At 38.1% G+C, this 27,405-nt stretch overlaps 2 protein-coding genes across 4 annotated transcripts; both read left to right on the top strand.

The window, feature by feature from the left end:
* Window positions 1–2,309: 2,309 nt before the first annotated feature.
* Window positions 2,310–6,304, top strand: LOC116722172 (phospholipid hydroperoxide glutathione peroxidase-like). The gene is made up of 7 exons (XM_032566352.1): window positions 2,310–2,416; window positions 3,149–3,243; window positions 4,410–4,554; window positions 4,636–4,787; window positions 5,466–5,490; window positions 5,590–5,649; window positions 5,822–6,304. Exons 1-7 carry the CDS (start codon window positions 2,354–2,356, stop codon window positions 5,852–5,854), a joined length of 573 nt encoding a protein of 190 aa, XP_032422243.1. The 5' UTR covers window positions 2,310–2,353; the 3' UTR covers window positions 5,855–6,304.
* An 864-nt stretch (window positions 6,305–7,168) lies between these two features.
* Window positions 7,169–27,008, top strand: LOC116721520 (phosphatidylinositol 4-phosphate 5-kinase type-1 gamma-like). 3 transcript variants are annotated; one of them, XR_004339613.1, is made up of 18 exons: window positions 7,169–7,694; window positions 11,414–11,442; window positions 11,618–11,707; window positions 11,802–11,932; window positions 12,019–12,136; window positions 14,294–14,446; window positions 15,467–15,766; window positions 15,922–16,130; window positions 16,210–16,293; window positions 17,616–17,664; window positions 17,828–17,912; window positions 18,016–18,189; window positions 21,479–21,635; window positions 21,747–21,815; window positions 21,907–22,447; window positions 22,624–22,658; window positions 24,405–24,488; window positions 24,607–27,008. XR_004339613.1 is itself a non-coding variant. In XM_032565307.1 (18 exons), exons 1-18 carry the CDS (start codon window positions 7,601–7,603, stop codon window positions 24,607–24,609), a joined length of 2,025 nt encoding a protein of 674 aa, XP_032421198.1. In that variant the 5' UTR covers window positions 7,170–7,600; the 3' UTR covers window positions 24,610–27,008. The 3 variants fall into 3 exon arrangements, 2 of the variants coding, with proteins under 2 accessions (XP_032421198.1, XP_032421196.1); XM_032565307.1 differs by lacking the exon at window positions 22,624–22,658 and having other exon boundaries at window positions 7,170–7,694; window positions 21,907–21,986; window positions 22,332–22,447; XM_032565305.1 differs by lacking the exon at window positions 22,624–22,658 and having other exon boundaries at window positions 7,173–7,694.
* The last annotated feature ends 397 nt before the right edge of the window (window positions 27,009–27,405 follow it).

Here is a 27,405-nt window from a genome sequence, read left to right as displayed (position 1 = left end):
AGCCTCAAAAACAGTTTTAGCATGACGCTCTCAATTGAAAAATTAAAACTAATCACGCCATTTCATATATTTGATATGTACTTGTAATTACTAAAGAGTTGGACTCTCTTTAGTAATAAGATGACTTCTCAGCATAATGGGTTGCGTTGAATTTTATTTAGTATTGACAGGACAAAAGGGGTTGAATGAAAATTCACACAACGTTTTTCAGTTGTTGGTTTAAAACAGATTTGAAACCCATGCACGGATCATTTCCTTCTGCTTCACAATGATGCAGGACTTTTTGTTGATCCCATGAAAAAGATTCCAATGGCTATCTGAATAAATGTCAAAAAGTTCACAAGGTATGAATATGAAAATCAATCTGCAGGTTGTTCAATGGACTTACAACCTCCAGTGTTAGATGCTTAAACATAACAGAATTATGTTTATATACATGTATGGATTCTGCTGATATACAGTATTATCTTAAAGTCCAATGTATATATTTGTATTTCATACAAATACTTGTCTATTTTTGTCATCATTGAATATTTCTTTTGTTTTCCATATTTCCCTTGATATCTAAATGTTTGTGATATGTTCATAAAAATACAATATGCTTAACGGAAGTAAGTATAACAAACATAATTTCCTCTGAGTATTATAGCTGAGCTGATTTTAATTCAGATTCTGCTTTTTAGTCATTCTGTTGTAGAGTTCATGATATGCTTGAGAGCATTGTTATCAAAACAAAAGAGCCAAGTCCAAACCATCACTCCTCCTCTGCCGCTATCTTTGACAGCTATTGTGCAGAGTTTGTGTTGATATGCTGTTTGGTTGTTAGAAAACATGAAGCTATACTTTATGGCCAAATCTTAGCTGTTTTTCTTAATTTTTGTTATTCCAAATTTGAACGTGAGCTGAATCTGGTCTGTTTAGCCTGACATGTAAAGTAACAATGTTTATTTTTTGTGGGTGTGGGCTGATTGCAAGGTTTGACCTTAGCGTACTTCGTTGGCACATCCACTCCTGGGAGTTTTCCAATTTCAGGTTTTAGCTGAAGGTGTGTGGAGAACATGACTGCGCCTTCCTGCTATTTACTGTCTGTTTTTCTGTGGAAGCTGTGAGGGTGCAATTCCCAACCTCTTTCTTCATTTCCACATCCACTGTTTATGCAATGACTACTCACATGTTGTTGAACAGTAGGAGTATTTATTTTGTCGTATTCCACATAATGCAGCATAGCTTGTTTACATGTTGAAACAAGAAGCCTTTCTTACATGTTGAAACATGGAGTCCTCTATTTCTATATATTTATGTCTGTCATTTTTCTTTGGAACTAACAGAACAAACCCCACTTCATCAAACTTCAACGACAAGAGAGTTTGTGAAATGTTTTCACTATTATTTTTTGGTTTGTGGTTATATACTTTCTTGTGTAGAAGCAGTTACTTGGTTGTGCAACAACCCATTATGTTCTCTGTTTTCAATCCTTAATTTATGATTTGGGTTTTTGGATTTGACCTTTAGCTCAGATATTCTACGTTTAATTAGAATATAAAAGATTTTTTTGCAGGACTTGAAACGCTTTTTTTTCTTCCATTGTAAAGAGGACTGAGACTTTATGACTTATCCTATCTGCTCAACAGACAAAACATCCTCTCCTACACATTTACAAGTTCATCTCAATAAACGAGAAGTTATTCAAAAATGACTTTAAGTCAGTTTGAGGGCAGTTAAAATGGGAAGTGATTTCTACTACAGAAATGTTGTCTTACAGAAAAGAATACATGCACTCTACTTACAATTAATATTTGTTCAGTTCCCCTGTTGCTCAAAACAGTGGCATGGAGATTCTTAAATAGACATTCCTTCATATTCCTGGGCGTTCTTGGTGTTAAGACTGTTTAGATCAGGGGTGTCAAACTCCAGTCCTCGAGGGCCGCAGTCCTGCAACTTTTAGATGTGCCTCTGCTGCTCCACACCTGAATAGAATAATTAGGTCATTAGCAAGGCTCTGGAGAACTGATCTACACAAGGAGGAGGTAATTAAGCCATTTCATTCCAGCGTTTTGTACCTGTGACACATCTAAAAGCTGCAGGACAGTGGCCCTCGAGGACTGGAGTTTGAGACACCTGGTTTAGATAAACACTCAAAAAGTACAAAAGAGAAGTAGAAAGTAGAGAAAAAACAGATTGGATCTGGTGGTTTATTTATTATTAAATGGCAACCCTATTTTTTATATTCCTCGAGGCTGAATTAAACCATTTTACATACAGAAAATATGTGGTTTGCTGTGATAACATGGGCGGAGCTAAGAGAATTATTAATGGGAGGAGACAAGGACGTCATGTGATAAGAGCGGCCTGGATGTGGCTGAGACCGACAATTTTGCTAGGTGTAGTGGGGAGCAGGGGACTAGTCAGAGCTATGGTAAGTATATAATTCTATCTAAAATACTTATTCTGAATCTTTTACTTTCGGTAGGAAGCAACACTAAAACCTTTAGCAGCCTGAATGTTAGACCGCATGTAGGTCACATTCAGGGCTTTTCTGTTTTTTGGTCCGGTGCGGCACTCAAATGAGTCCGATGCTGTTACGTTTGTTATCTTTAGCTTGAAGCTGCAGCAACCACAAAGCACCCTCTGTTATAAATTGGGCATATTTCAAGTTGTGAGTTAGAATATTTTGGACATTTCTCCTGTATGAAATACGTTTCCAGTGAGCCATTTAAGGTTTTCGTATTACGGCAGCGCGACTGTGTTTTGTTGTTTTGTAGAGATCTTAAATATTCCTTTGTACCTGCTTTTATCCGTGGTGTAAAACAACAAAGCACTTCCGCTTATGCCTAATCCTGTTATTTTCCTCTTTGTTATTCAATGAGATTATGAGCCACTGGAGATTTTCGGTTAGCACCGAGGATCAAATCTTTGCGCTTTTTCACGCCCTTCTCGGTGATATCTTGCTCGGACGCATTGGAGCAGTGGAGGATCTGGATGATGACACAAATGGGCCATAGTGCGCAGAAAATATGATTCATCTTCTTACTTAATCTTACTCCTGCCCTTTAGTCCGTGCTAAAGGGCAGGAGTAAGATCCAACCCTTTTCTTCGGCTATTGCATAATCATGTTCTCTCACATGTGTAATATCTCTTCATATTTCAGTGTGCTCAGGTGGATAATTGGAAAGCCGCCAAGTCTATCTACGAGTTCTCTGCCACAGACATCGACGGGAACGAGGTGTCTCTGGAGAAATACAAGTAAAATATATTTACTGCACTTGGAAGTTCAGCTGTACCTTTAAGTTCCAATTTCTGATGTTATTTGGGCAGTATGTAGTGTATTTGTACATGTAAATTGATTTAAGACCATGTTTTAAAGTACATGTGTCCGATCCACCTTTTGGGGGATTTTGGGGAACAAAAACAACTTGTCCTCAGGGAAACTAAACAAACTTTTTTTGACAAAAAGTTTACCAATACACCATGCTGATAACAGTAAAGGGGAATAAATTATTAACAAATTATAGTCTCTGTATGTATATTTGATCATACTTAAAATTTTTAAGCAATTTTATATTGCTTAAAAATGTTTCCCTTTATTTCAAAGTGAAACTTGAGAGTTGTATTTAGGTTACATTAAGCTTTAAATTTATATCAAAGTTTTAACATTTCATTTCATACTATCCTAACTTCTTATGACCTATTTTTAATAAAGTGCACAGAGCAGCATAACCCCGTTCCACAGTCTCACCTTGTTTAACTTCCAGTTATCTAGTTAAAATGCTGCTCCTTTGATTTTCTTCATTTACACGGAAGACAAATCTGCCTGTCCTGAGATAATTTGTTACTCAAATAAGACAGTCACTGCATGGAACCCACCCTCCACTATTAGTGATAGTTGGAGCTATAGTTGCCAACCTGCAAGCAACATCGATTAAGTAACCAAATGCTCACCACACTTGCAGATATCGTAACTGATTAACCCGCTAATATAATGAGCATATTTATTTGAACATCTAATAAATTGAGCCAGTATTTATTCTTTAGTTTTGCTCATGTCCATGTATGATTAAAACATACAAGCTAAAAATCAGAAGCAACATGAATAGTTGTTTGCCTGTTCTTAAATAACAGCAGTTCATATTATGTTAGTTTAAGATGATTGTGGAGCTACTTGATAACATGTATTTTTACCCAGGGTTATCATATCTTGATACTCGTACCAATGAATGTCTTAGTTTTAGTTGTGACGACCGTTTTCAAACTGTTTTCTTTCCCATGTAGTTAAGGAAAACAAATAACTCTTTACTTTCTTCAGGAACTGTGACTACTAATATTTGGGTTTAAGGCAGCCAGCAATGTCGAATTATACCTGCAGTGATGCATTTGTTCCAACACTTTTGCCTTTTCTTTTTTTCTGCCAGAGATCATGTTTGCATCATTGTAAATGTGGCCTCTAAGTGAGGAAAGACGAAGGTAAACTACACTCAGCTTGCGAAAATGCACGCTACGCACGCTGAGAAAGGTTTACGCATCCTGGGCTTCCCGTGTAACCAGTTCGGAGGGCAGGTAACGCATCATAAAACTGATGCTGGCACCATTTTTCTAAATACTTTCATGCTTTATCATTTTGTTTTCTTTGTAACATAGGAACCGGGGACAGAAGCCGAGATTAAGGAGTTTGCTAAAGGTTACAACGCAGAGTTCGATCTCTTTAGTAAGATTGAGGTAAACGGTGACAATGCTCATCCTCTGTGGAAATGGATGAAGGCACAGCCCAAAGGAAAGGGATTGTTTGGAAAGTAAGTCAGTTTTCTACTTTTTTTTTCTTCTTTGTGGTCATAGTCTAAAGCAGGTTCAAGCCACTACTTGACCTTTGATTGTGTCACTTTTTCCCTTAACCTAATCCTCAAGACAATGCATCTCTGCTAAATCGCTCTTGTAATAGACGAGTGAATTACGCAAACCAGAGTTAAACAACCTCTGACGAGTTGTAGCTATTATAAATCATGTGTTCAAGCAAGAGAAGGCCTTAAATATGATGTTGTGAAACACAAAAGGGGTTTTAAATGTGCGCTGTATGAATGAATTCAGTTTTCGTTTGTCAGTATACGAGATATTAAAAGTTTCACATGGTCGTTTTGCGTAACCCCTTTTTCTGATCTAATGAACCATTACAACTACCACATTATCTCTATCTGGTTGCCCCTGAAGCAGAGGGGTGGATGGGTGGCCAAATCTTCTTTGGCCACCCATCCACTTTCAATGACTTCTAAGAAAATGTGAAAGTTTTTCCAGGGCCCTCCTACTTCCACTTGTGCTTTTAAAAATACCCATTAAAAACTTTCTTTAAATTCAAAAGTACCCTGATATTTTAGCAGTCATCCTAAAGCTTTATTTTAAAGTACTATTATTTAAAACACTCCTGTGCTAACTATAAAGGTTTGGTTGTAATTCATATTTATTTCTTCTACCAACAGTAACATCAAGTGGAACTTCACAAAGGTAAATTGGAAATGGCTTTTATGATGACAAAAACTGTCTTCAACCAAGTGCGTTAACTTTGATTTTTTTTATTAAAAATTTTTTTTTTCTCCTCTTCAGTTCCTGATAAACAAGGATGGGGAGGTGGTGAAGAGATACGGTCCAACTGACGATCCAGAGGTAATCCATTGCAGCTGTGTTTACATATTTCTGTGCATGGCATCATTCACATGACGCTAGAGCCCATGGTTTTACATTTTATCAAATCTCAACCCTCAAAACCTTTTTCTTGATGAAATCTTAGAACCAATAAACACATTTCTTTGAAACTCAAACACGTGTCTCTGTGCAGGTGGTGGAAAAGGACCTGCCCCCATACATGTAACACTGTTTTGCGTTCCTCTATTGCCTGACCTCTCACGTGAACTTCAGGGTATTTGTGCGTGTGTATCTGGACCAGTGACGGACCTGTCTGCAAACCCAACCTTGGGGAGGGCAGGGCCTGATGACCCCCAGCGTGCAACTTATTTCCAGAAACCGCTCGCTTCAAACCTTGTAAAGACCACTTGAGAGGACAGTTGTTAGCCAACATAGAGGGTTTGCATCATGGATTTCACTATAAACAGCCATTCCTTTTTTCAGTCCAAATACCATCCCAATTTATTTGTTTGGTAATGAGTTTGCTTACATTTTGTTTTGTAAGAACAAATGCCACAAATAACTTGGCTTTCTGTATAGCTAGTTTACCTTGCACTTGTCAAAACTCTTATTGTTGGAACGTACACTGGTAACTTATGGAATAAAATGAAAAAATAAAATGCTGTCTTAAACATTCTTTTGTCGTTATGGTAATTTATTTACCTATATCTGAATTTTGTCTTGCAGCAGAAATTAGACGATTGCATCCGACAGGTTTTTTTTTTTTTTTAATAATACCAATCCTTAAAATCAAAAATGTCTCAAATTACATTTGATAACATGACTTTTTTTTGTCTGAAAGGATGTTTTTTAAACTTATATTATGAGGGGCTTCAAATCTAAGGGGGATAAACATAATTGTTATATGACATGTCACTAGCCAAATTCCCGTTTGATAGATATTGCAAATTTCTAAAGTCGGGTTTCAACTACTGAAAAAGAAACTCATTCAAGCTGTAGTAAAAAGTTTTGAAAATAATGCAACTCTACTTTCTGTTCAGTGAGGACTAAAACTTAAACTAAAATCAAGAGATTACTTGCGTAAGCCAAAAAAATTGTTTAAAGTAGCTTTAGAGGTGAAAAATGTTAACTGTTTAGAAAAAGTTCCAACAGAAGTGACAAACTATAGCTAACAAATTTCTCTTGAAATCAAATGAATTTTAAAACAAAGTGTTTTACCATTTAAAATTTAGTTTTTGCATTTTAGTCATTTCTGGTCAAGTTGAAATATTTTTAAATTTATTGTAGGTAGAGGTCAGATTGATTCACTGCCGTGAAATGTTTTTGTTTCTTTTAGCCTCTTGGCTGAATCTGTGAGCTGGGAGAAATTTCCGTTGTCTGCTGACATCTCTTGGGAAGATTTATATTTGCTCCATCTCCAAATAATAACCCTGAACGTGGTTTGCTGGAGTTCCAAATCAATGTCAGTTTGAAGATTTATGATCTGTTTTGAGGCATTTCCTACTTGTCAGAGATAATTGTTCACTGACAAGTAGGCTATAACTTAAGATGTCGTGGGCTGCACTTGCAGTCAGAGGCTAAAAACATTTTAGGCCTCTATTAGCTTCGGAAGGAACCTCACTGCACAAACCTTAGTTTTTATTTAAGACACTGTATTGCCTCCGAATGCATAATGAAAAACGTGCAGTCGACTGCACATTTAGTTCAGGCAGATGCAGCCGCTGCGTGAAGAGGATGACGCACAACAGCATCGGAGATGATCGGCACCGCTGACTCTGAGGATGACAGCGTCGCCGCAAAAACATCCAGCGACAAAAACACATTGAGCGGAGAGTGATGCCGTCGTCTGCAGCTGAACCGGGAAACGCAGAGTAAGATGAGATGCCCGGCCGTTTAGCGGCGAGTATCGCTGCACCTCATTCCGTTTGAGGCAGACAAGGGTTGCGCATCGTCACAAGGAGCCGTGCGGGACATGGACCCAGCGGCTGCGGGAATCGGGAGTGATGGAAGCCCGACAGAGGCAGCGGCCGCCGGATCCAGTCTGCAACTTGACTTTGGGGACACCGGTAGGTATCGTAGCCTAAATGTGTTCAATCCAATGTCAAAATCTCATAGGAGCATTTTGGTAGAATTCTTTATTGTATTTTATTTTTAAATTATTTGTAGATGTGAAATAAGCAGCTTAGAAAAGTACAACACTTTAAAAAGCATTATTTGTTCAAATAGATGGCTTGACTTGATAGCTGTGTAGAATTATCTGCAGCAGCAGTTGTCAGTAGCTCCATGCACGCCGTGTCCTGTGTATGTTTGGGAATGTGTACAGACGGCTGTTATGAGAGGAGGCAGAATATATCTATTTGAATATGGATCCATTGATGAAAACAAAAATACACAAAATTAAAAATAGAAGCTGTATCTTTCTATGACATGTTGTGCTGCTATCATTGCGATTCTTATCTCATATGTCAATCTGAATGATGCCTTTATTGATTTAGGATTCTAACATAAATCATACTTCAGTTTCTTGCAGATATGGATGAATAGGCATACATTTGTTGTTTCGTCTATGCTGATGGTGCTCCATGCTTGTTGATAATTTAATGAAACATTAAATTCACCTTCAGAGAGCAAAGGAATCAAAATCTACCTATGTTCAGTGTTACATTACTGTCATAGCTACAGACCCGCCATTTTCTCAGCTGATAAGAGGCAGATTTAATCCTCTTAACTATGACACACACACACACACTCACACGCCCACATATATTCCCTCAAGACACACTTGAGAGCTCCCAAAATATGTTATTACTCTGTCATCATTTTGATATGTCTCTATTTCCTTTTTGTTTTAGTGCATAAACTTTGAAACTGAGAGTACAACTGGCGGGCCATAATGCTCAGCTGGAACATGACAGGGATGTTGTAGTGTTTGTTGCTTGCTGCTCACTGACACATTTATTCTGCTCTGACCCTAATCCCACCGAGAATGTTTGTGTTCATGTCCTACACTCACTGTTCCAGCATTAATCTGCAGGTTACAGGTGTGGGCACTCTGGTGGAAAAAAAGAGGCGCTTTGTGGCACGGCTGCTGAAAGGAGGCTACAAAAACCACACAAATCAATCAAATGACTATGATTCACCTCATTGGATTTAAAATAACCACATTGATTTTAGATTCTCAAATAGTTTTATGCAACTTGTCCAGCTTTGATTTCTAATTGTGTACACAAAGTCAATGTATGAGTTGGAGTTTTCCTTTGAAATTTGTATTATTTAGTCATTTTAATGATTTTTTTGTGTTTTGTCAACAAATCTGTTCATTTTAAAAGTTGCTGTAATCCTCTGCTATATCTTCTGTTGCCACAACAGGATACACAGAGTCTATGAGTTCATGGTAATATGCTAGGGCACGTTTGAGATGCTCCTGAAAAACTAAGTTTTGTTCAAGGAAAGACTGAACACCAGTTTTTCAGAAAATATCCATATCCTGGCACTAATCATGTACTCCCCTCTATCTCTACACTACATTTCTTAAAGGTCACCTCTAATATCTCTGATAGAACCTGACTACTACCTTTTAATAGTCAGGTAATAGTCAGGTTAAGTTATTGTTAGCTTTGATTTTGACTTTATTGTGAGTTATTCAGTTGTAAGTCACTTTGTTTTAAAGTGTCTGCCAAATGCATAAACACACATGGTGGATTACTGTGAGATTTAGTAGATACTTTCCTGGTCCGAACTGTTTGCTGCCTTATTCATTTTGTGAAAAGCTCTAGAAACAGTGCTTATAAGACAATGTTAATGAGAGTCTTTTTTTTTTTTCAAAATTTATGATATTTCCAAAGAATATCATAAAAATAGATTTAAGTAGGTTCATGCACCGCAAGCCTCTGGAGGATCCTCCACCTTGAGGTTCCAGAGGCACGATAATGCTTCAGTTTTTGTTAAATATCTAATATTTTCATACCTTGTCCTACGGCACTACACTATCTGATTTTCGTCAGCAGAGATCCTTTCTCTTTCCCATATTGCTTGAAACCTGTGGCCTGCTTAATAATGTGGAACATCCTTCTTAAGTAGATTTCCTATAATTGAGCTCACCAGACAAACTAATCAACCAGCTCTCTGAAATTAATTATAGTGATTCAAAGAGCCCTGACACACAATATCATTTATAAATTTAATAGCACAACAAAAAATGTAATCTTTATTACACTTAAATCCAATTTGCATAATAATTTGGAACACGGTGTATTTATCTGCATCCATCTTCTTATCTGCCCAGCTTACCTGCCTCTAATGGGTGATGCTACACAAAGTTTTGCATGTAGGTCTCAGATCACCAGTCCTCCACATGTTTGCTGTGTTCCTTACATGGCTTATAGCAATTTAAAATGGGATTTATTGTAACCATCTTTCAATGATCCTTGTTGCCACAGTTCCTTCAAGACCAGATTTGTGACTGTTTAGCCCTATAGTTATCCTGTTGACAGATTCCTTGATCTGAGCTGTTGATTTTTGCACCTCCTTAAAAGTTAACATGAGCATCATTGCTGCTTATGTGAGAAATGCTCACATAAGCAGTTCTTACTATGATGGTCTTGGTAGGACCATCACGTCTTTGTATTTCTGTGTACATTCTGGTACCAGAATGGAGTGGGTGACACTCCACTCTGATGCACAAATGCACTGAACATTCTTCACATTTTCACTTATAAAACCATGTATCATGTGTCTTTCCACTTCACAATCAATATTTATTTATACAATTCAGATATTGATTCCAAGAAGTCTTCAGACCATATAAATAAGTTGCATCTCAGTGAATTTATTTTTTTTGCTAATATTTGATTTATATAATGATATAATAAATGTATTTGCATTCGCTAACCCAAGCAAAAAAGTTATTTTTTCATCGTATCATTTATTGCACATTGCCTCCAGTAGTGGCAGCACCATCTGCTACTACGGTCTCTTCTGTGTTCATTTCTCATGGTTTACAGATTCATCAACTCAGCTCCATTAGCAACCTTAATCTCCTCCTTATAACCTCACACACCATAAAAAATAGCACATAAGACATAAAACATACAGTACTTTGATATACAATGTGCAGTCTTTCTGATTAACTTCCTCTTCCTGTCTAATGGTCCCACATACACACAGACAGCATCTAGATTGGTCTCTCTTGTCCGGTGGATAGACTTGTTTAATCCTTGATTGTGATTGGTCGCTGATGTGATCTGCAGCACCCAGCCAATGACTGCTCTCAGATTAGGCAGGAAGTCAATCCAATAGAGTTTTTACCTTGCCTGTACAAATCTACAAATCTTACTGATCCAGAAATAGAAAACAGAAGACGTCGAGGCTGAGAAGAGATTTTTCTTTCGGCTCAATTTTTCTCTAGTTTTTCTCTTTCTTTTTTGCCCGGACCTTCAAAAAACTTGCAACTTATAGGTGGTAAACTCTTCTTCTGGTGAGTTAAATCACCAATATACTTGGAGCAAGGGTAACAAAAGATGTTAAGTTAGCGCTTTTGAAGTTAAGGTATTATTAAGAGCTTTAGTTGTATGCATCTTTCAGTAAATATCACTTGTGGTGTTAAATGTTTGTCCATCCTGGGAAGCCTCTTGTTCTGCTTTGTGCTTATTTAATTCGCTTGGATGATTTTCACCAAGACCACAAGCTTGAATTTAGACCTGCTATACCTCGATAAATAACAAATAATATTTAATAATGCATTGATGTAGGCACATCTTGATCCTTCTTTCCTCTGTGTCTACAGATTCAACCGAGAAGGCTCAAATAACAGAGGTGAGAGGCTACTTCACATGATACACCTGACCGTCTCATCTGTCCTTAGGACTTATTCTAGCTTCTGTTTTACATTCTTTCATAATTCAGCTCAACCTTTTTGGGGTATTAGAAGTCGTTTGTGCTATCTTTGTCACAATCACAATGGCTTTGTTTGCTTTGTGTCTGGTTTTAGATGCCTTCCCTGTTTGGAACAGAACAAAGTCGTGAGAAGAAGATCGGCCACAGGAGAGTAGATGCCCATGGAGAGACAACATATAAAAAAGTGAACTTTTATTTTGTTTGTTTAAAACTGTCTTGGCCCTCTTAATTCTCCTCTTAGCTACTTTTCACCTTCACTCTCCGCTCTCTGTCTTCAGACCACCTCTTCTGCCTTGAAAGGGGCAATCCAGTTGGGGATCGGATATACCGTTGGCAACCTTAGCTCCAAGCCTGAGAGAGATGTCCTCATGCAGGATTTCTACGTGGTGGAAAGCATCTTCTTCCCTAGGTGGGTGAAGATCTGGGTCATATTTATTGGTGCTTATTATAATTTTCATTTATATTAAATTTACTGGTCCTAACCGTCCCTTACAGTGAAGGCAGTAACCTCACTCCAGCTCATCACTACCCAGACTTCAGGTTCAAAACCTACGCTCCCGTGGCCTTCCGCTACTTCAGAGAGCTGTTTGGGATCCGGCCAGATGACTACCTGGTGAGGTCTTTTCCTTCCATAAGCCATATTATACACTGGCTTACATGTATTTGCTACACAAAGTGATGTGAAGCAGTATTACAGTCTGTCCATTTTGGAATTATTCATACTCCTTATTTCATTTTTTTTAATGGAACAATCTAAAAGTTCAACATAATTGATCAGGATTTTACGTGAAGGATTTTGACCATTTTTTTATAAATAAAAATCTAAAAATTGTGCCATGCACTTTTATTCCAGCCTCTCTACTTAAATACATCCAAATTACCTAAATGGCTCATTTGTGTCTAATTTAATTTCAGCATAAATTAATTTGTTCTGTAAAGGCCTTAGAGGTTTGTTAGAGAACATGAGCATGACTTTAAAACAACATTCAACGCTTTGAACACCTTGCAATCAAATATCTACAGATTGAAATAGTATAGCATATAGCTGTATACCTACCAAGGTTATGCTTTTAAACTGACAGGCTGAACAAAGAGAGCATGAACTAGAGAAGGAGCCATGATATCAATGACAGCTCTAGAGGAGCTGCTAAGATGCGCAGCTCAGGTGGGAACATCTGTTGGGGAAAAAAAGTTCAGGCTGCAGAAATAAAAAGCTGAAGGGGACAAATGTCAAGACTTTGTAGTGACAGAATACTTGCACTATATTTGTCATTCTGTTTGGTGGTTGAGATTAAACCAGGTAAATGGCCAAAAAACCTCTACTCTTTAGTTGCACAAAAATTCACATTTGCATGCAAACGTGCCATGAAAACCTTCAGAGCCATATTATTGCACAAGCCTATGAGGATCATGCATGTCACGGTGCACCTGTGGCCCCACAGTGACAGCAACACGTTTAAGCAGCTGGTGTGTGCCAAATAGGGATTAGAAGAGAAAAGCTTTCCTTTTAAATTCCAAGTTGTGACAGCAGATGGTCCAGATACTGTTATTTGTTTGTCTTCTTGTTGTTGCTGTGCCCATTGAGGAGGAGTATTATCTCATGTTTACTGATAAATACACACTGAATTAATTTGGCAAACTACATGTAAAATTACCCTGAGCTCAAGTCACATTTCTGTTACCAAACAATCCATGTATAATAAGAAATTCAGAGTAAAAACAGGTGGTTTTTCATCATATATATGTTTGCTAACGTGGTTTGACCATTCCAAAAGCCTAATGTTACCATCAGGCCTGATGGGTGACTCTCATACTGGAACACTCAATAGTGCTGAATTTTAATCACCTGGCCCAGGCTATCACCCTGAAATAAAAGAAAGTTGGTAAGCACAATCAGGAACTCTCCAGAAACCTCCAAGACTCTAATCTTGGAGATTGACGTTGCTGGAACTGTAGCGCTAATATCCACACTGAAGCAATCTTAACATCATCATGGTTTGAGACAGTGCCGTCTAAGAAAGAAGACACTTCTTCAAAATGTGTGCTCTCACCGACAAACCAAATGCCTTCCGAAGCAAAATTCAGAAGTCAGAGTAGACAAATAATGAGCTATGAAGACAAAACTGTATGTTTGGAGAAGCCAAGTTGATGTTTTCATCAAGCACAGTGTGAAAAAACAGTGTGCTCCAGATGACTTTTCTGTTTTTTAATCAAATATTAGTAATGATGTAATGTACCTATTTTGACCACCTATAAAGATTACTTATGCACCCAGTTCTTGTTTTTAAAATTGATTGAACACACGGCTTTCTTCAATATTCCACGCATAAAAAAGAAGAAAAAACACACCTAAAACGAATGGCATGAGTGTATGTTCTCAGTACAACTGTAATACCTTAAAATGAGCGATACAGTGTTATTGGTACTTGCATTTCTTTAAACAAAACTTCCTGTATGTCCTGATTATGTTACATAAATGACTTTGTTGCGTTTTACTGATTTACTGAATTATATTGAAATAGTACATTTATCATGTACTATTGATAAATGCACTATTCGTATGACAAGCCAGACAAATTAATTGTCTGGCTTGTCATAAAATTCAAAAGGATAATTCGCTCATTAAAAGCAGGTGAGACAGTTACATATAAAAAAACCCCAACAATATTAATCTGTGGCATGTCTGTATTATTACTTTCAGATGATGAGTCTAAGCGGCAGGCTTGGCAGGTCGAATTTTAATCTGTTTGTCCTCCATCCCTCCGTCTAGTACTCGCTGTGTAATGAGCCACTGATTGAGTTGAGCAATCCGGGAGCAAGCGGCTCCATATTCTATGTGACCAGTGATGACGAGTTTATCATCAAAACCGTCCTGCACAAGGAGGCAGAGTTTCTGCAGAAATTGCTCCCTGGATATTACATGGTGAGAAAAAAGGATTTTTTAATACTTCCAATATTAGATTTTTATGCTTCACATATCAAAGAAATGTTAATATTAGAAAGATATATCTGAGTAAATACAAAGATCAGTTTGTAGTGTAATTGACACTATTAATTAATTTATTAAGGGGAAAAATGACTTTATAACCTCCCTTACCCAGTATATTTATAAATTAACTGATTAGCCACATTTTTGGCGACTAATCATTTGGCAAAACATATTTTGATATCCCCAAGACTTCTAGGAAAAAAACAAAATTCATTGAGAGACAAAAGGTGAATCTTTTGGAAGGTGTGCATCCCATTACATCCACAGTAAAACTAACAAAGCATTTCAGAAAAATAACATGATGGTTCCAGTTGAGCATGGAACCATAATGTGGTAGTGTGACAGTCAGGCTGCGTTTCTGCCGCAGTACCTGGAAAACTTACCATGAAAATGGCACATTTGGTGGGCAGCTACCGTTTCATAAAGAACCAGAATGGTTTGCACACTTTGTCCTCTTAAATGAGTTCACCATTTGTAAACTGCATTTTGCTTTCACTCTGGTTATCTTTCTCTGATATTGATATTTGTCATTCAAGTGTGACAAGCAAGCAAAAACAGAAGAAATCTGTAAGAAGGGAGATAGTTTTTCAAAACACACAATTAAATCTATTAAATCTCTGAGAGCAATAGGGATAGTGAGCTGTTTGTGTACATGGCCTCTTACTTAAGAGGAGCCGTGCAACAGAATCTTCTAGTCATGTTTATCCTCTTTATCCACCGCTGATGCTGGCTCTCTGTCAGCTGTGACATCAGTAGGTGACTTTGGGATGGGTCAAAGCTCACAGACATGCTCAGTTCTCAGTGAGGAGTTAAGTGTGTGCACAGGCTTGCGCTGTGGCCCGATGAGGTCATTCTGTCTGGCAGGTGCAAACCCCAATGGAACATAAGCCCATTTACCACTAATATGCTTTGTTTCCTTTTTCCTCTGCCTTTGTCCTTCAACCCGTCGACCAGAACTTGAACCAGAACCCCCGCACTTTGCTGCCCAAGTTTTTTGGCCTTTACTGCGTCCAGAGTGGTGGCAAGAACATTCGAATAATTGTGATGAACAATATATTGCCACGCTCGGTTCGCATGCACCTCAAATTCGACCTCAAGGGCTCGACGTACAAGAGGCAAGCATCCAAGAAGGAAAGGGAGAAGTCCAAGCCCACGTTTAAAGACCTGGATTTTCTGACTGATGTTCCTGAGGGCCTCACTTTGGATCAGGAAATGTACAACGCTTTGGTCAAAACACTGCAACGGGACTGCCTGGTGAGAAAGATAGCAAAGAGGGGGAGTGCATTATGGATTGATAGACAAAGTAAAAAAAACAGGTTTTGCAACAAAAACATTTTGTTTAAATTCCCTTGAAACATTTTCATTATGTTGTAAGAGAACATCTCAAAACTCACTTCGTTTCTTTGTAGGTTCTGGAAAGCTTTAAGATCATGGATTACAGTTTGCTGCTTGGGGTTCACAACCAAACCCTGGCAGAGAAAGAAAATCAGTCCCAGGGCTCACCAGCAGGAGGCGGCGATGAGAAGAAGCCTGCAGGACAGAGGGCTCTCTATTCCACCGCTATGGAGTCCATACAAGGCGGGTCCACATGCAGGGACGCAATGGAACATGATGACACGTATGTCCCTATTTCATAATATTAACCATCATCCTCCTACAGCATTTAAACCTAATGGCAAATTATTTTTCTTATCTAGTATGGGAGGTATCCCAGCAATGGGAAGTAAAGGAGAGCGCCTCCTGCTGTTCATTGGGATTATTGACATTCTGCAGTCCTACAGGTAGAAAATTAGCTTATTTGTTGCATTTTAATTACCATGACACTCAGGGAAGGAGACTAAAAATCTACCAACTTGAACTGTACAAGTTTTTTGTGTTCTACAACACAGAAAATTATGTAGATTTAAAAAGCGCAAAATCATTTTTTAGAGTTTATCTAAAATCAGTCCTCAAATGCTGCTGTCCTGAATCTGCACAAATCCAGTAATTAATTCATTAGCATGCTCCTGCAGAACTTGAATTTAAAATATGCATGATACCCCTGATGTAATGTTCAACCTTCTTCCTTTGGAAGAGTAACATTCAGTTTTAAGTGTGGGTTTGAAGACTTTTATCTCATCTGCATAAATGGTTCAACAGATGTCAAACAATTATGAAATAAATTTAAATATTGAAACAAATCTAAACATAAATTACAAAATTCACATTTGTGTATGAGTATTGATACTAACAGGGGCAGTACCTGAGGCATGACATATTTGAAAAATGTAAGAAAGTAAAAAAAAAAAAGAAGCTATGATTAACTCTGATACCCTAAATAAAATTCAATGTAACCTCTGGTGCTTTTAGAGAAAATGTATGAAAAGAAAGAGCATTATTAAGAGCTAGGAACACAGCAGACAGGTCAGAAATAAAGGTGTAAGAGGTGAAAGAACCTGTTGACTGGACACCTAGTAGGTCTTTATGTGTGGCAGGACAAAATGCTTAAAAGATTGCAGAAAGAAAACCATAAGAATTCATATTTGCAGTTTGCCACAAACCATGAGGTTTTTGCACCCATTTGTAACAAGGTGCCCTGGTGAGATAGATTTGAACATTTTAGCTGTAGACATTCAGCCAAAGCTACAATGGAATAACTTAGATCAAAGCATAGTCAAAGTCCAGATTTTCATCATGTTGAGAAATTGATGAAAGAGATTCTCTTACCCATAGATTCTCTTTATCCAATCCAAACTGAGTTATTTTGCAAAGAAGAATGAGCAAAAGATTTGAGGCTCTAGATGTGCAAAGCTAATAGAGACAAACCCCAAAGACCTGCAGCTGTAACTGCAGCAGCAGGAGGTTCTGTAACATACAAATGCATGCCACATTTATAGGGCTTTATTTGCTAAAAAATCCCAACTAGCAGCTGTGTATCATTCCGGTTGATATGTGACAACATGATATGACTGGTATAGGTTTGCAATTCACTTTAAATAGCAATGCGATATTGTAAGAAGATGCCAGGGAACAAATGATAGACCATTCTTTTAAATATAATTTAAAATACACATCATTGCCCTTTTGGAAGTCTGTAATTAAATTTAATTGTCTTGTCTGACAGACTGATTAAAAAACTGGAACACTCCTGGAAGTCTCTCATCCATGATGGAGTAAGTTGCTTTCATGTGGCTTTTAATTTTCTTTATTTAAGTATACCAATCCACATTAAGCTGTCTATTTATGCAAGCTAGTTAACTATGCTAAGTCTTTCCATAGTCGTTTTTGGAGAGCAAGACTTAATTATGAACACTGCTGTCTTCCGTTGAATCACAGGACACGGTGTCGGTCCACAGACCTAGTTTCTATGCAGAGAGGTTCTTCAAGTTCTGCAGCACAGTTGTCTTCAGGAAAAGCTGCTGTGAGTTGAACATTTCACCACATGTATTTTTCATTTTGATTACTGATATGAACATCTAACGTTCTGTAAGAGGTTTCAAGGTAAATCATGTTTTTCCTTCCAGCATTACGACCATCTCCATCTAAGAAAGGTCGAGGGGCCCTCTCAGGATCCAAGTACGGTGCTGGAGGCGGATTGGCCGGACAGCGCCCCTCACTGACTGATGAAAGACAGGAAAACCTGGAGAACTTGGAGAACCTCAGAGGAGCCCACAGCTTTTCTATTCTGGAAGAGAATGGTGCGCTATGCTGGAAACATTCATAGTAATAACACAAAAATGAAGTTAATGCCTTTTTCTTTTACTGCAATTTAACTACCTCTACATGTTATGTCTCTTAGCTTTGATGACTTTTATCCTCAGTGGCTTATTTTTTTTTTGCTTAGCTGATATAAAGAGAGATTCTAAAGATATATGTAAGGAACAAAGGCAATGTAGAAATTGAAGCTGTAGAAACCAGGGAAACAGAAAATTAAGTTCCAGTCAGAAGTGTCTCTGCAATTTATATTGGGATCATTGTCCTGTCGGAACACCTGGTTGTGTACATCTTTTACCCATTTGTATGAGGGGCCGTTTAGGACAAAATTTACGTTTTGTCTCTCACACACTACCAAAAACTCTCGCATACTCCAAAAAAGTAGCCACGCACACTCCAAAAAATTACGTTTTGTCTCTCACACACTACCAAAAACTCTCGCATACTCCAAAAAAATAGCCTCGCACACTCCAAAAAATTACGTTTTGTCCCTCACACACTACCAAAAACTCACGCATACTCCAAAAAAATAGCCTCGCATACTCAAAAAAATTACGTTTTGTCTCTCACACACTACCAAAAACTCTCGCATACTCCAAAAAAATAGCCTCGCATACTCAAAAAAATTACGTTTTGTCTCTCACACACTACCAAAAACTCTCGCATACTCAAAAAAATTACATTTTGTCTCTCACACACTACCAAAAACTCTCGCATACTCAAAAAAAATTACATTTTGTCTCTCACACACTACCAAAAACTCACGCATACTCAAAAAAATAGCCACGCACACTCAAAAATTACTCACGCACATTCAAAAAATACTCAAATTGCGTATACACACACTACTAAAATGTCACACACACACACACAAACGTTAACTTTCTCGCTCACATACACTACTATCAGCTCGCTCACATACACTGTACTAACAGCTCGCACATTCACAAACGTTAACTTTCTCGCTCACATACACTACTACCAGCTCGCGCACATACACACAAACGTTAACTTTCTCGCTCACATACACTGCTAACAGCTCGCACACACACAGACGTTTATCTCTCACATACACAAGACTAAAGTTGAACACACACACAGTACTAAGACTCGTTTTATGTATGTGTGAGAGCGAGACTCTTTATGAATGTGTGAGAGCGAGACTCTTTTTGAATGTGTGAGAGCGACACTCTTTATGAATGTGTGAGAGCGAGACTCTTTTTGAATGTGTGAGAGCGACACTCTTTTTGAATGTGTGAGAGTTGTCACGGAAGAGGCGGGGCATAATTTTTGGATCAAACTGCGCATGCGTAGATCCTAAACTATAAGTTTCGATTGTTGACTCACTGTATGTTCTATTACTTAGTATATTTGTGCTTTTAAATATATATAGAACGTTTAACTTTCTTGTAGATTAAATGTGCTATAGAAATAAATGAATCTGATTGATTGATTAAAAATAGCAAAATTGCTGTAGTACAATCTGTCCACTGGGTGCCAGATTGTAGCACTGCGGGCAGTCGTTGAATCGTTTAATGCGCCTGTCAAAGTGCTGGTTGCCTCCGGAGAAGATAGAATGGTGTTTAAAATGGCAGCTGCCTGACCAATTCTCTCTCGTTTCGAATTAGAGTTAGCCATGTTCGGTATAGCAAACTCTTTCTTCTTCGGCACTAGTTGGCGCCGGTTAATAATTCCTGTAATACTGGCACCCAGTGGACAGATTGTACTACAGCAATTTTGCTATTTTTAATCAATCAATCAGATTCATTTATTTCTATAGCACATTTAATCTACAAGAAAGTTAAACGTTCTATATATATTTAAAAGCACAAATATACTAAGTAATAGAACATACAGTGAGTCAACAATCGAAACTTATAGTTTAGGATCTACGCATGCGCAGTTTGATCCAAAAATTATGCCCCGCCTCTTCCGTGACAACTCTCACACATTCAAAAAGAGTGTCTCTCTCACACATTCAAAAAGAGTCTCGCTCTCACACATTCATAAAGAGTCTCGCTCTCACACATTCATAAAGAGTGTCGCTCTCACACATTCATAAAAAGTCTCGCTCTCACACATACATAAAACGAGTCTTAGTACTGTGTGTGTGTTCAACTTTAGTCTTGTGTATGTGAGAGATAAACGTCTGCGTGTGTGCGAGCTGGTAGTAGTGTATGTGTGCGAGAAAGTTAACGTTTGTGAATGTGCGAGCTGTTAGTACAGTGTATGTGAGCGAGCTGATAGTAGTGTATGTGAGCGAGAAAGTTAACGTTTGTGTGTGTGTGTGTGACATTTTAGTAGTGTGTGTATACGCAATTTGAGTATTTTTTGAATGTGCGTGAGTAATTTTTGAGTGTGCGTGGCTATTTTTTTGAGTATGCGTGAGTTTTTGGTAGTGTGTGAGAGACAAAATGTAATTTTTTTGAGTATGCGAGAGTTTTTGGTAGTGTGTGAGAGACAAAACGTAATTTTTTTGAGTGTGCGAGGCTATTTTTTTGGAGTATGCGTGAGTTTTTGGTAGTGTGTGAGGGACAAAACGTAATTTTTTGGAGTGTGCGTGGCTACTTTTTTGGAGTATGCGAGAGTTTTTGGTAGTGTGTGAGAGACAAAACGTAATTTTTTGGAGTGTGCGTGGCTACTTTTTTGGAGTATGCGAGAGTTTTTGGTAGTGTGTGAGAGACAAAACGTAATTTTTTGGAGTGTGCGTGGCTACTTTTTTGGAGTATGCGAGAGTTTTTGGTAGTGTGTGAGAGACAAAACGTAAATTTTGTCCTAAACGGCCCCTCATACATTTGAGCCAAGTTGATACATCCAGATGAAAGGAAATTGGATGTTTGGATGTCATTGTCCACTGTGAACCCATTTCAACATCAGCATGGAATAAGAAGGTGCAGGAACAAAGCATAAAAACTTTGTTCCTGAATTGACACCCTCAAGCTCGAGTTAAGCCAGATGATTTCTGCAGAAAACCTTTATGGTCAGATGAGACAAAGATAGAGCTTTTTGGTCACAGTCACTAAAAGTAGGCGAGGCTGTCAAACTAACAGGATTCTGTAACACTGTGTTCTAACTAGCCGGTTAGAACGCAGTTGGCCATCTTAAAACACGATTTTGATTGAATTAAGCAGACCGACAATACGCTTCCAATCAGAAGTGTAAAGCTTCATGTGTAACTTCAGTGGTGGGAATCAAAAACAAAAAGAAATGTGAAGAAATAACTTCTCTTGTCTCGCTCATATGATATTAATATTGTACTTTTGCTTCATTCAGGTAAAGAGCCGCCCTGCACCCCTCCGTCATTTGAAGACGCAACGACAGCATCTATTGCAACCACGCTGTCATCTAACAACTCTTTACCAACCACCCCCTTTGATACTCCAGAACATCCCCGCTCCAGAAGACAAATGCATTCACCAAACATAGTCAGGTCAGAAATATTGTCCATGCTTGCCAGCAGTTGTATTATTATACGAGACCTACTCACTGTAAATGTTCACTCGTGCTTTGTGTTTTCTTGTGTCCAAAAAAAAAAAAAAAGATCACAAAAAGAGCTGGTTGAGGTTCACGGCGAACGTCAGGACACTATAACTGTGGAAGTGGAGCTGAGGTATGAACATCAGCAAAAGTGTTATCACAGAGTATCTCACTGAGTTATGTTTGTGGTATTTCATCTGTTTCGTTTGCGTTTTCTCAAACAGCAAGATCCCGCAGAGTACGGAGCTGACGCAGAGGACAGAAATCACGTCTTCCAGCCAACAAACATTCAGTCATCAAACTTGTACAGTAGCTTCGTTCGCCCCCAGCTCTACATGTTCATCCTCTGCATATTCCTCCGCTACTCTTCCTCCTTCCTTTGCGTCATCCTCCTCTGCTCAGTGTGCTGCCCAGTCATCCTCTACGCTTTCTTCATCCATCCGTCCGTCCACCAAACCGCTCACCTCTCCGGGAGCCGCTCAGGCTTTAACTCTCTCCTCTCCGATCTCTGACTCAAATGCAAAATCTGTTCAGCTCACCGGTTTGTCTCCGAACGCCTCCACCCTCACTCCTGCCTCAGCATTCACCCCCATTCACCCCGCATCCGCTAGCTCCTCTCAGCATTTTCCCTCCACTCCTCCCTCTTCAGCCCCTTCGAGCCCCCACTTGCCTCAGGAAGAACCGCGTACTTCACAAAAGCAGCTTTCGGTGTCCAGCAGCCACAGCTCCTTGGAAGCGGAGGTGCAGGTCTCTGACATTTACTTTGTAAGTTCCTACCTCAAATGTTTCTATATTTATGTCACATATAAACAGAGAACGGGTCAGGAAGTAAAATGAACCAAAATTAGTTGAAAGGTCACAATCATATAAGAGCAAGTTAAGACCAGGCTGTGAGGATAACTTGCTTTCTGTTTCTGTATGATCTACTGGATCTTCTGCAGTGGTCCAGTCAGGATAGCGTGGTAGAGTTGTGATGGTGAGAAGGTCTCTGTGTGCACGCTATGGGAGCTGCTCTTCCTGCTTTATTTCTAAAGCCTGATGCCTGAAAAGGCGCGTGACCTGCTTTTAACTGATATCACCAAAAAAACAACCTGCACAGCATGAAGTCTATCCATCGTTCTGCTTTTATTTGTTCTGCCCTTTTCACTACGTCTGGTTTTGATTTGTTTGGTTGCCACATTCATTTTGCATTTTCTTCTTTTTTTCTGTATAATCTTGTGTAACCCATTTCACATCCCTCGTGTGCTCATCTGTGTGTCCAATCATCAGTATGCAGATGGAAGATACTGGGTGTATTCTCCAATTCTTGGCCGTCGTAAACTTAACTCTAGTTCAAGTTACAATGTAAGTCGCTAGCTTGGAAGCTATAGTAGCCTGAAAGACTGGGAGATGTGGGATATGTGCTGCCAGATATGGTCAAAAATATGGTCAAAACAAAAATCAATTTTCATGGATTGTTTGTTGCTGACGGCTAAAGAAAAAAGAAATGCATGCGAAAACAGCTGCCTCTTCATTTCCTTCATCAGTAGTAAAAAGTGGTCTATGTATATTTATGTAACAAATATCCAGTGAATGTGTAGTTAGTAAATTGTAGCTTGACTCAGATCTTAGTGATCCCTTGATGTGTTTGAGTCCCTTTCTTCTGGTTTTGAGAATTGTCTAATTAATAAAGATGCACTTTGTATTTTCTTCACAGTCCATGGACTTAGTGGTATCAAATATTTAGAAAAAATATGTTAAATTTAAGAATTTAGTTCAGGAGTTTTTGAGTCAGATTCTGTTGAAAGTGAGTTATTTCCACTAAATACTGGTTTTGTTGTTTTCAATTTGTGTACATCTTGATTAGCCGATTCAAGACCAAATCGGATCTTTACCTTCTTAAAACAAGTCCAGACTCAAAAACATTATACAAGTTTATGTTTATTACAGTATGACTCTTTAAACTATCTTTGTGTTTGCTGTCCTACACATAACTTGATTATTATTTAGATAGAAAATGAATGTAGGGAATACTTTGAACGGAAAAGCAATTATGATGACCAGTAAAGTAAACCAGTTTAAAAACAAAAGAATGCTCTTGATTTTTACATTGCCTCAGTTTTATATTAAGTATTTTGACCAGAAATCCCTTCCACTTTTTTTTCTTAGCAGATTGTAAATATAGGAATATCATTGTGGTTGACTTCTACCTAAATAATCCCCCTAATGAAATTTGACAAATATTAGTAAGGTTCATAATACAGCAATTCCTTAAACCAATGTAAAGTTTTTGAGATCGGAGTTATTTCAGGACAACAGAGGGTCGCTTTGAGTGTTGCCCCTGTCAGACTAGCCTCCAGCTTCAGCCTCTGGGGCCAACTAATTTGAATGTGTGTGTGTGAATGGGTCAATTACTGAATATAGTGTGAAGCACTTTGGGATCCTCTGAGCTTGATAAAGCAGTAGACAAGTACAGGCCATTTTATCACAACCTGACTTCAAAAATCCTGAACTGTTCCTTTAGTACAACCTACTATTCGTAAAGTATCTGAAACTAATTTGAGTTGACATATGAACTAAAGGAAGAAAAATCACCAATTTGACTACCTTACCGACATGCACGATGCAACTTTATTCCATGACATGTAGATAAAATGTGTCTTCAAAATCGTTCTTCCCAATAACCCACCTATTTGTTTTTCTTTTTCTGCTGCCCCCTGCTGGTTATTTTGTATAACCACAGACTCAGGAGGACCAGAGCTGTGTTTTCTCTCCTTTCCACTGCAGCTCTGAGTCCAGAAGAGACTCAGATGTGGACAGTGAAACAGTAAGTCAACACTCCATCCATGATTTATGGTAAACTCTAAAAAGGCCGAATGAATTGATTTATGAATTGACTTTCTCTCGCCCGTATCTGATATTAATCATCTCTAATTCTCCTCCAGTAATTTCAGTCGAAGGCAGCGGCAGTGGGTGGAGCCAGAGGCTTTCTCCTTACACAAAAGCTGGGAGGGTGTAATGATAAAGGCAGCAGGACACTGATGATTTACTGCTGGCTGCTGAAGCTGCATGTAAGAGTCTGCTTTGCTTATAGTAAATCTTATTACCTGGCATTCAGCTGAAAGAATGCAGCTTTGCATTATGCATTTGAACCGATGTACAGAGAGATTTACTGCTAATCTAGTGGGAGTCTGTTATGTACAATTTGTTCATACAGAAGTGGAGAAACGTATGAATCTTACAGTACAATCAGCTTAGTAGCACTGTGAACAATTTTGGTAATTGTGATAAAGCTCTTAATGCTTTTAACAGGATAATCATTGTCAAGATTCAAACGTCGATTTAAATCCCACGACATAAATATTGTGTCAATTAATTTAAATTTAATTTCAGTGCAAACCCTACTGTTATTATTATTCTTTTAAAAGCCAAAAGTCTGTGTATAAGTAACAGCTTGGTTGCAGAGGGAGCAGCCAAAGCGAGGTGAATCAAACATTCCTTTCCCCAGCTCTGCCTATGCAATATGTGTTATCGATTCCTCCTATTGACTCACTTGTAATTAGCCTGGACTTCATTGTGCATTTGTTTTAACTAGAGGGGAATCAGCTCTGTATAATTTGATTTTAGCACTTTAACTATGTCTATGATTGATCTTAGCACACACACTCAGACACAGTGAATACCCTTCGCATACAGTGGTCCTCCAGCGGTGTGTAGTGGCTCAGTCAAAGAAAAAAAAAACAAACAAAAAAAAAAAACGATCTGGAAGCAAGTGGTTTTGTTCAAAATGCCTTATCAACTAACTCAGAAGCTTATTTTTCTGATAAAATTATAAAAAAATATGACTTAAGAATTCAAATATGGACAAAATAAAATTGGTAAGTAAATACCAAATATTAGTAGCAGGGTAAAAGTACTATAGGAGAAGAGATAAGACAATAAAATGATAAAATATCTTTTGTAAATCATCAGTTTTCATGTGCTTAAGCACATGCATGTAGGTGTGTACATGTTGTGTTGTGTGTGCATGTGTTTGCATGTCTACAGTGTTTGATTGAGAGATGCACATGTTGATATTTTTCCAGTGTTCTCTTTTTGTCAAAATGTCAAAAGGTGTTGTAACAAGTCATGAAATACAGGAGCATCTCAATAAATAAAAATAAAGAAATCTGCGTAAAGTCAACTTATTTCAGTAACTTGGCTTGAAAAGTGAAAATCATGAATAGATTTAGTGCACTCAGAATCATTTATTTTAAATACTTATTCTTATTAACTTTATGAAAGCTAATGAAACCCAAAATATTATAATTAAATATATATATATATTTTTTAGAAAAGCTGAATTCTACTTAAAACCAATACTTCATAGTAGAAATAATTCATGTAATGGCCTGCACAGTCTTGGAGAAGATGGCTCACACAGTTGTTCATTATTGACCCCTGCTAGCGGGATACACCACAATGTGTCATTATTTAATAAAATACCTGTATCCAAGTATGTTAACAGAAAGTTGAGTGGAAGGAAAAAGTGTGGAGGAACACAATTTTAGATTTTTATAATCATACCCACTTGTCCACACAAGGCTGCGGGCGTGCTAGTCGCTATCTCAGCTGGTCATTAGATGAGAGGTGTGAGGTGTTTCCTGCAGTCCTGATGGCCTGGTTATCCGTCACATGGATAGGTCGCCACTCCATCACAGAGCAACACAAAAAACACAACAGAAAAATAACCTGGCATTTGCATGGACATACTAAATGGTAATTTAGAGAGAGCATTTATCCTAGGAACGATGAATCTGGTCTGTAAGAGGGAGGCTGGTCCTGACTGGTATGCTCCCAGTCAGGATTTTAGTAGAGGCATTTTTTCTTGCTGACCACAGGATTAGAAAAAGCTGGCTTTCATAATCATCAAATTCAACGTAGAACTAGCCCATATTACTCTGTTTGTTTGTACAGAAATATGAGTTTCCCTTTTTGAATGGAGTTACTGACATAAAGTATCTTTGCATTCCAATTTACTGAGTTTTACTTTTATTTTAATCACCTGCTGTTCATGCTTTAGCTGTCTAAGAAAAATAAAATGCAGTTGACCAATTGTTTAATGAAGCATGATACTTCATAACATATGCAGAAATGAAAACTCTTCAGTTTTCCAGACAGTTTATTTGGCAATACATCTTCCTTGAACTGTGACCTGCTGAAACAACAGGGATCCAAATCCCTGTCTGAGTTTCTTTTTCTACTGTATCATTTGAGGCTGCTGATGTTGACTTGCCTGTTTGTGGGCAACAGTGTTTGTAGATTATCACTGTGAAAAAATAAATAAAATAAAATTATGTTGTCTAAATATTGTTGGTTTTTTCTAATCCATTAAACCATCTGGTTCACATTTTTCCCATTGGAGTTTAGAGAGATCAGTCCACCAGATGGCACTACAGTGCCTGAAAAGGACTCTGTGCTGCTGTATCTTGATTATTATACATCAGCACACTGCTTCTTGTTATCTAAAATTGACCTCTCTTTGTTACATTTTAAAATTGAATTTCTCAATCTCATACGGTAAATTACAAGCCACCTGTAGGCCACATTTCTCTTTATTGTCTTCTTGATGGACCATAAAAACGGGCTCATATTTAAAGCCACATTCATTAGCCCTCCGTATAACACTGACGTGTTAATGCACAAAAAATTATATGAAATCTTTATTGCTTCAGTGGGTATGGCTTTTATATTTTATAGCTGCA

The sequence above is a fragment of the Xiphophorus hellerii genome, chromosome 6 (assembly GCF_003331165.1).
Source record: "Xiphophorus hellerii strain 12219 chromosome 6, Xiphophorus_hellerii-4.1, whole genome shotgun sequence".
In the NCBI taxonomy this organism is placed as follows: Eukaryota; Metazoa; Chordata; class Actinopteri; order Cyprinodontiformes; family Poeciliidae; genus Xiphophorus; species Xiphophorus hellerii.
This window is presented reverse-complemented; position numbering and strand designations above follow the sequence as displayed.

What these genes read in the sequence shown, in the direction of transcription:
- LOC116721520 (XM_032565305.1), top strand. Translation starts at nt 7,601, where the DNA reads ATGGACCCAGCGGCTGCGGGAATCGGGAGTGATGGAAGCCCGACAGAG. An exon ending in AGAAGGCTCAAATAACAGAG is followed by an intron (nt 11,443 to 11,617) that starts GTGAGAGGCTAC and finishes GTCTGGTTTTAG; the next exon opens with ATGCCTTCCCTGTTTGGAAC. An exon ending in TGTCTTCAGGAAAAGCTGCT is followed by an intron (nt 17,913 to 18,015) that starts GTGAGTTGAACA and finishes TTTTCCTTCCAG; the next exon opens with CATTACGACCATCTCCATCT.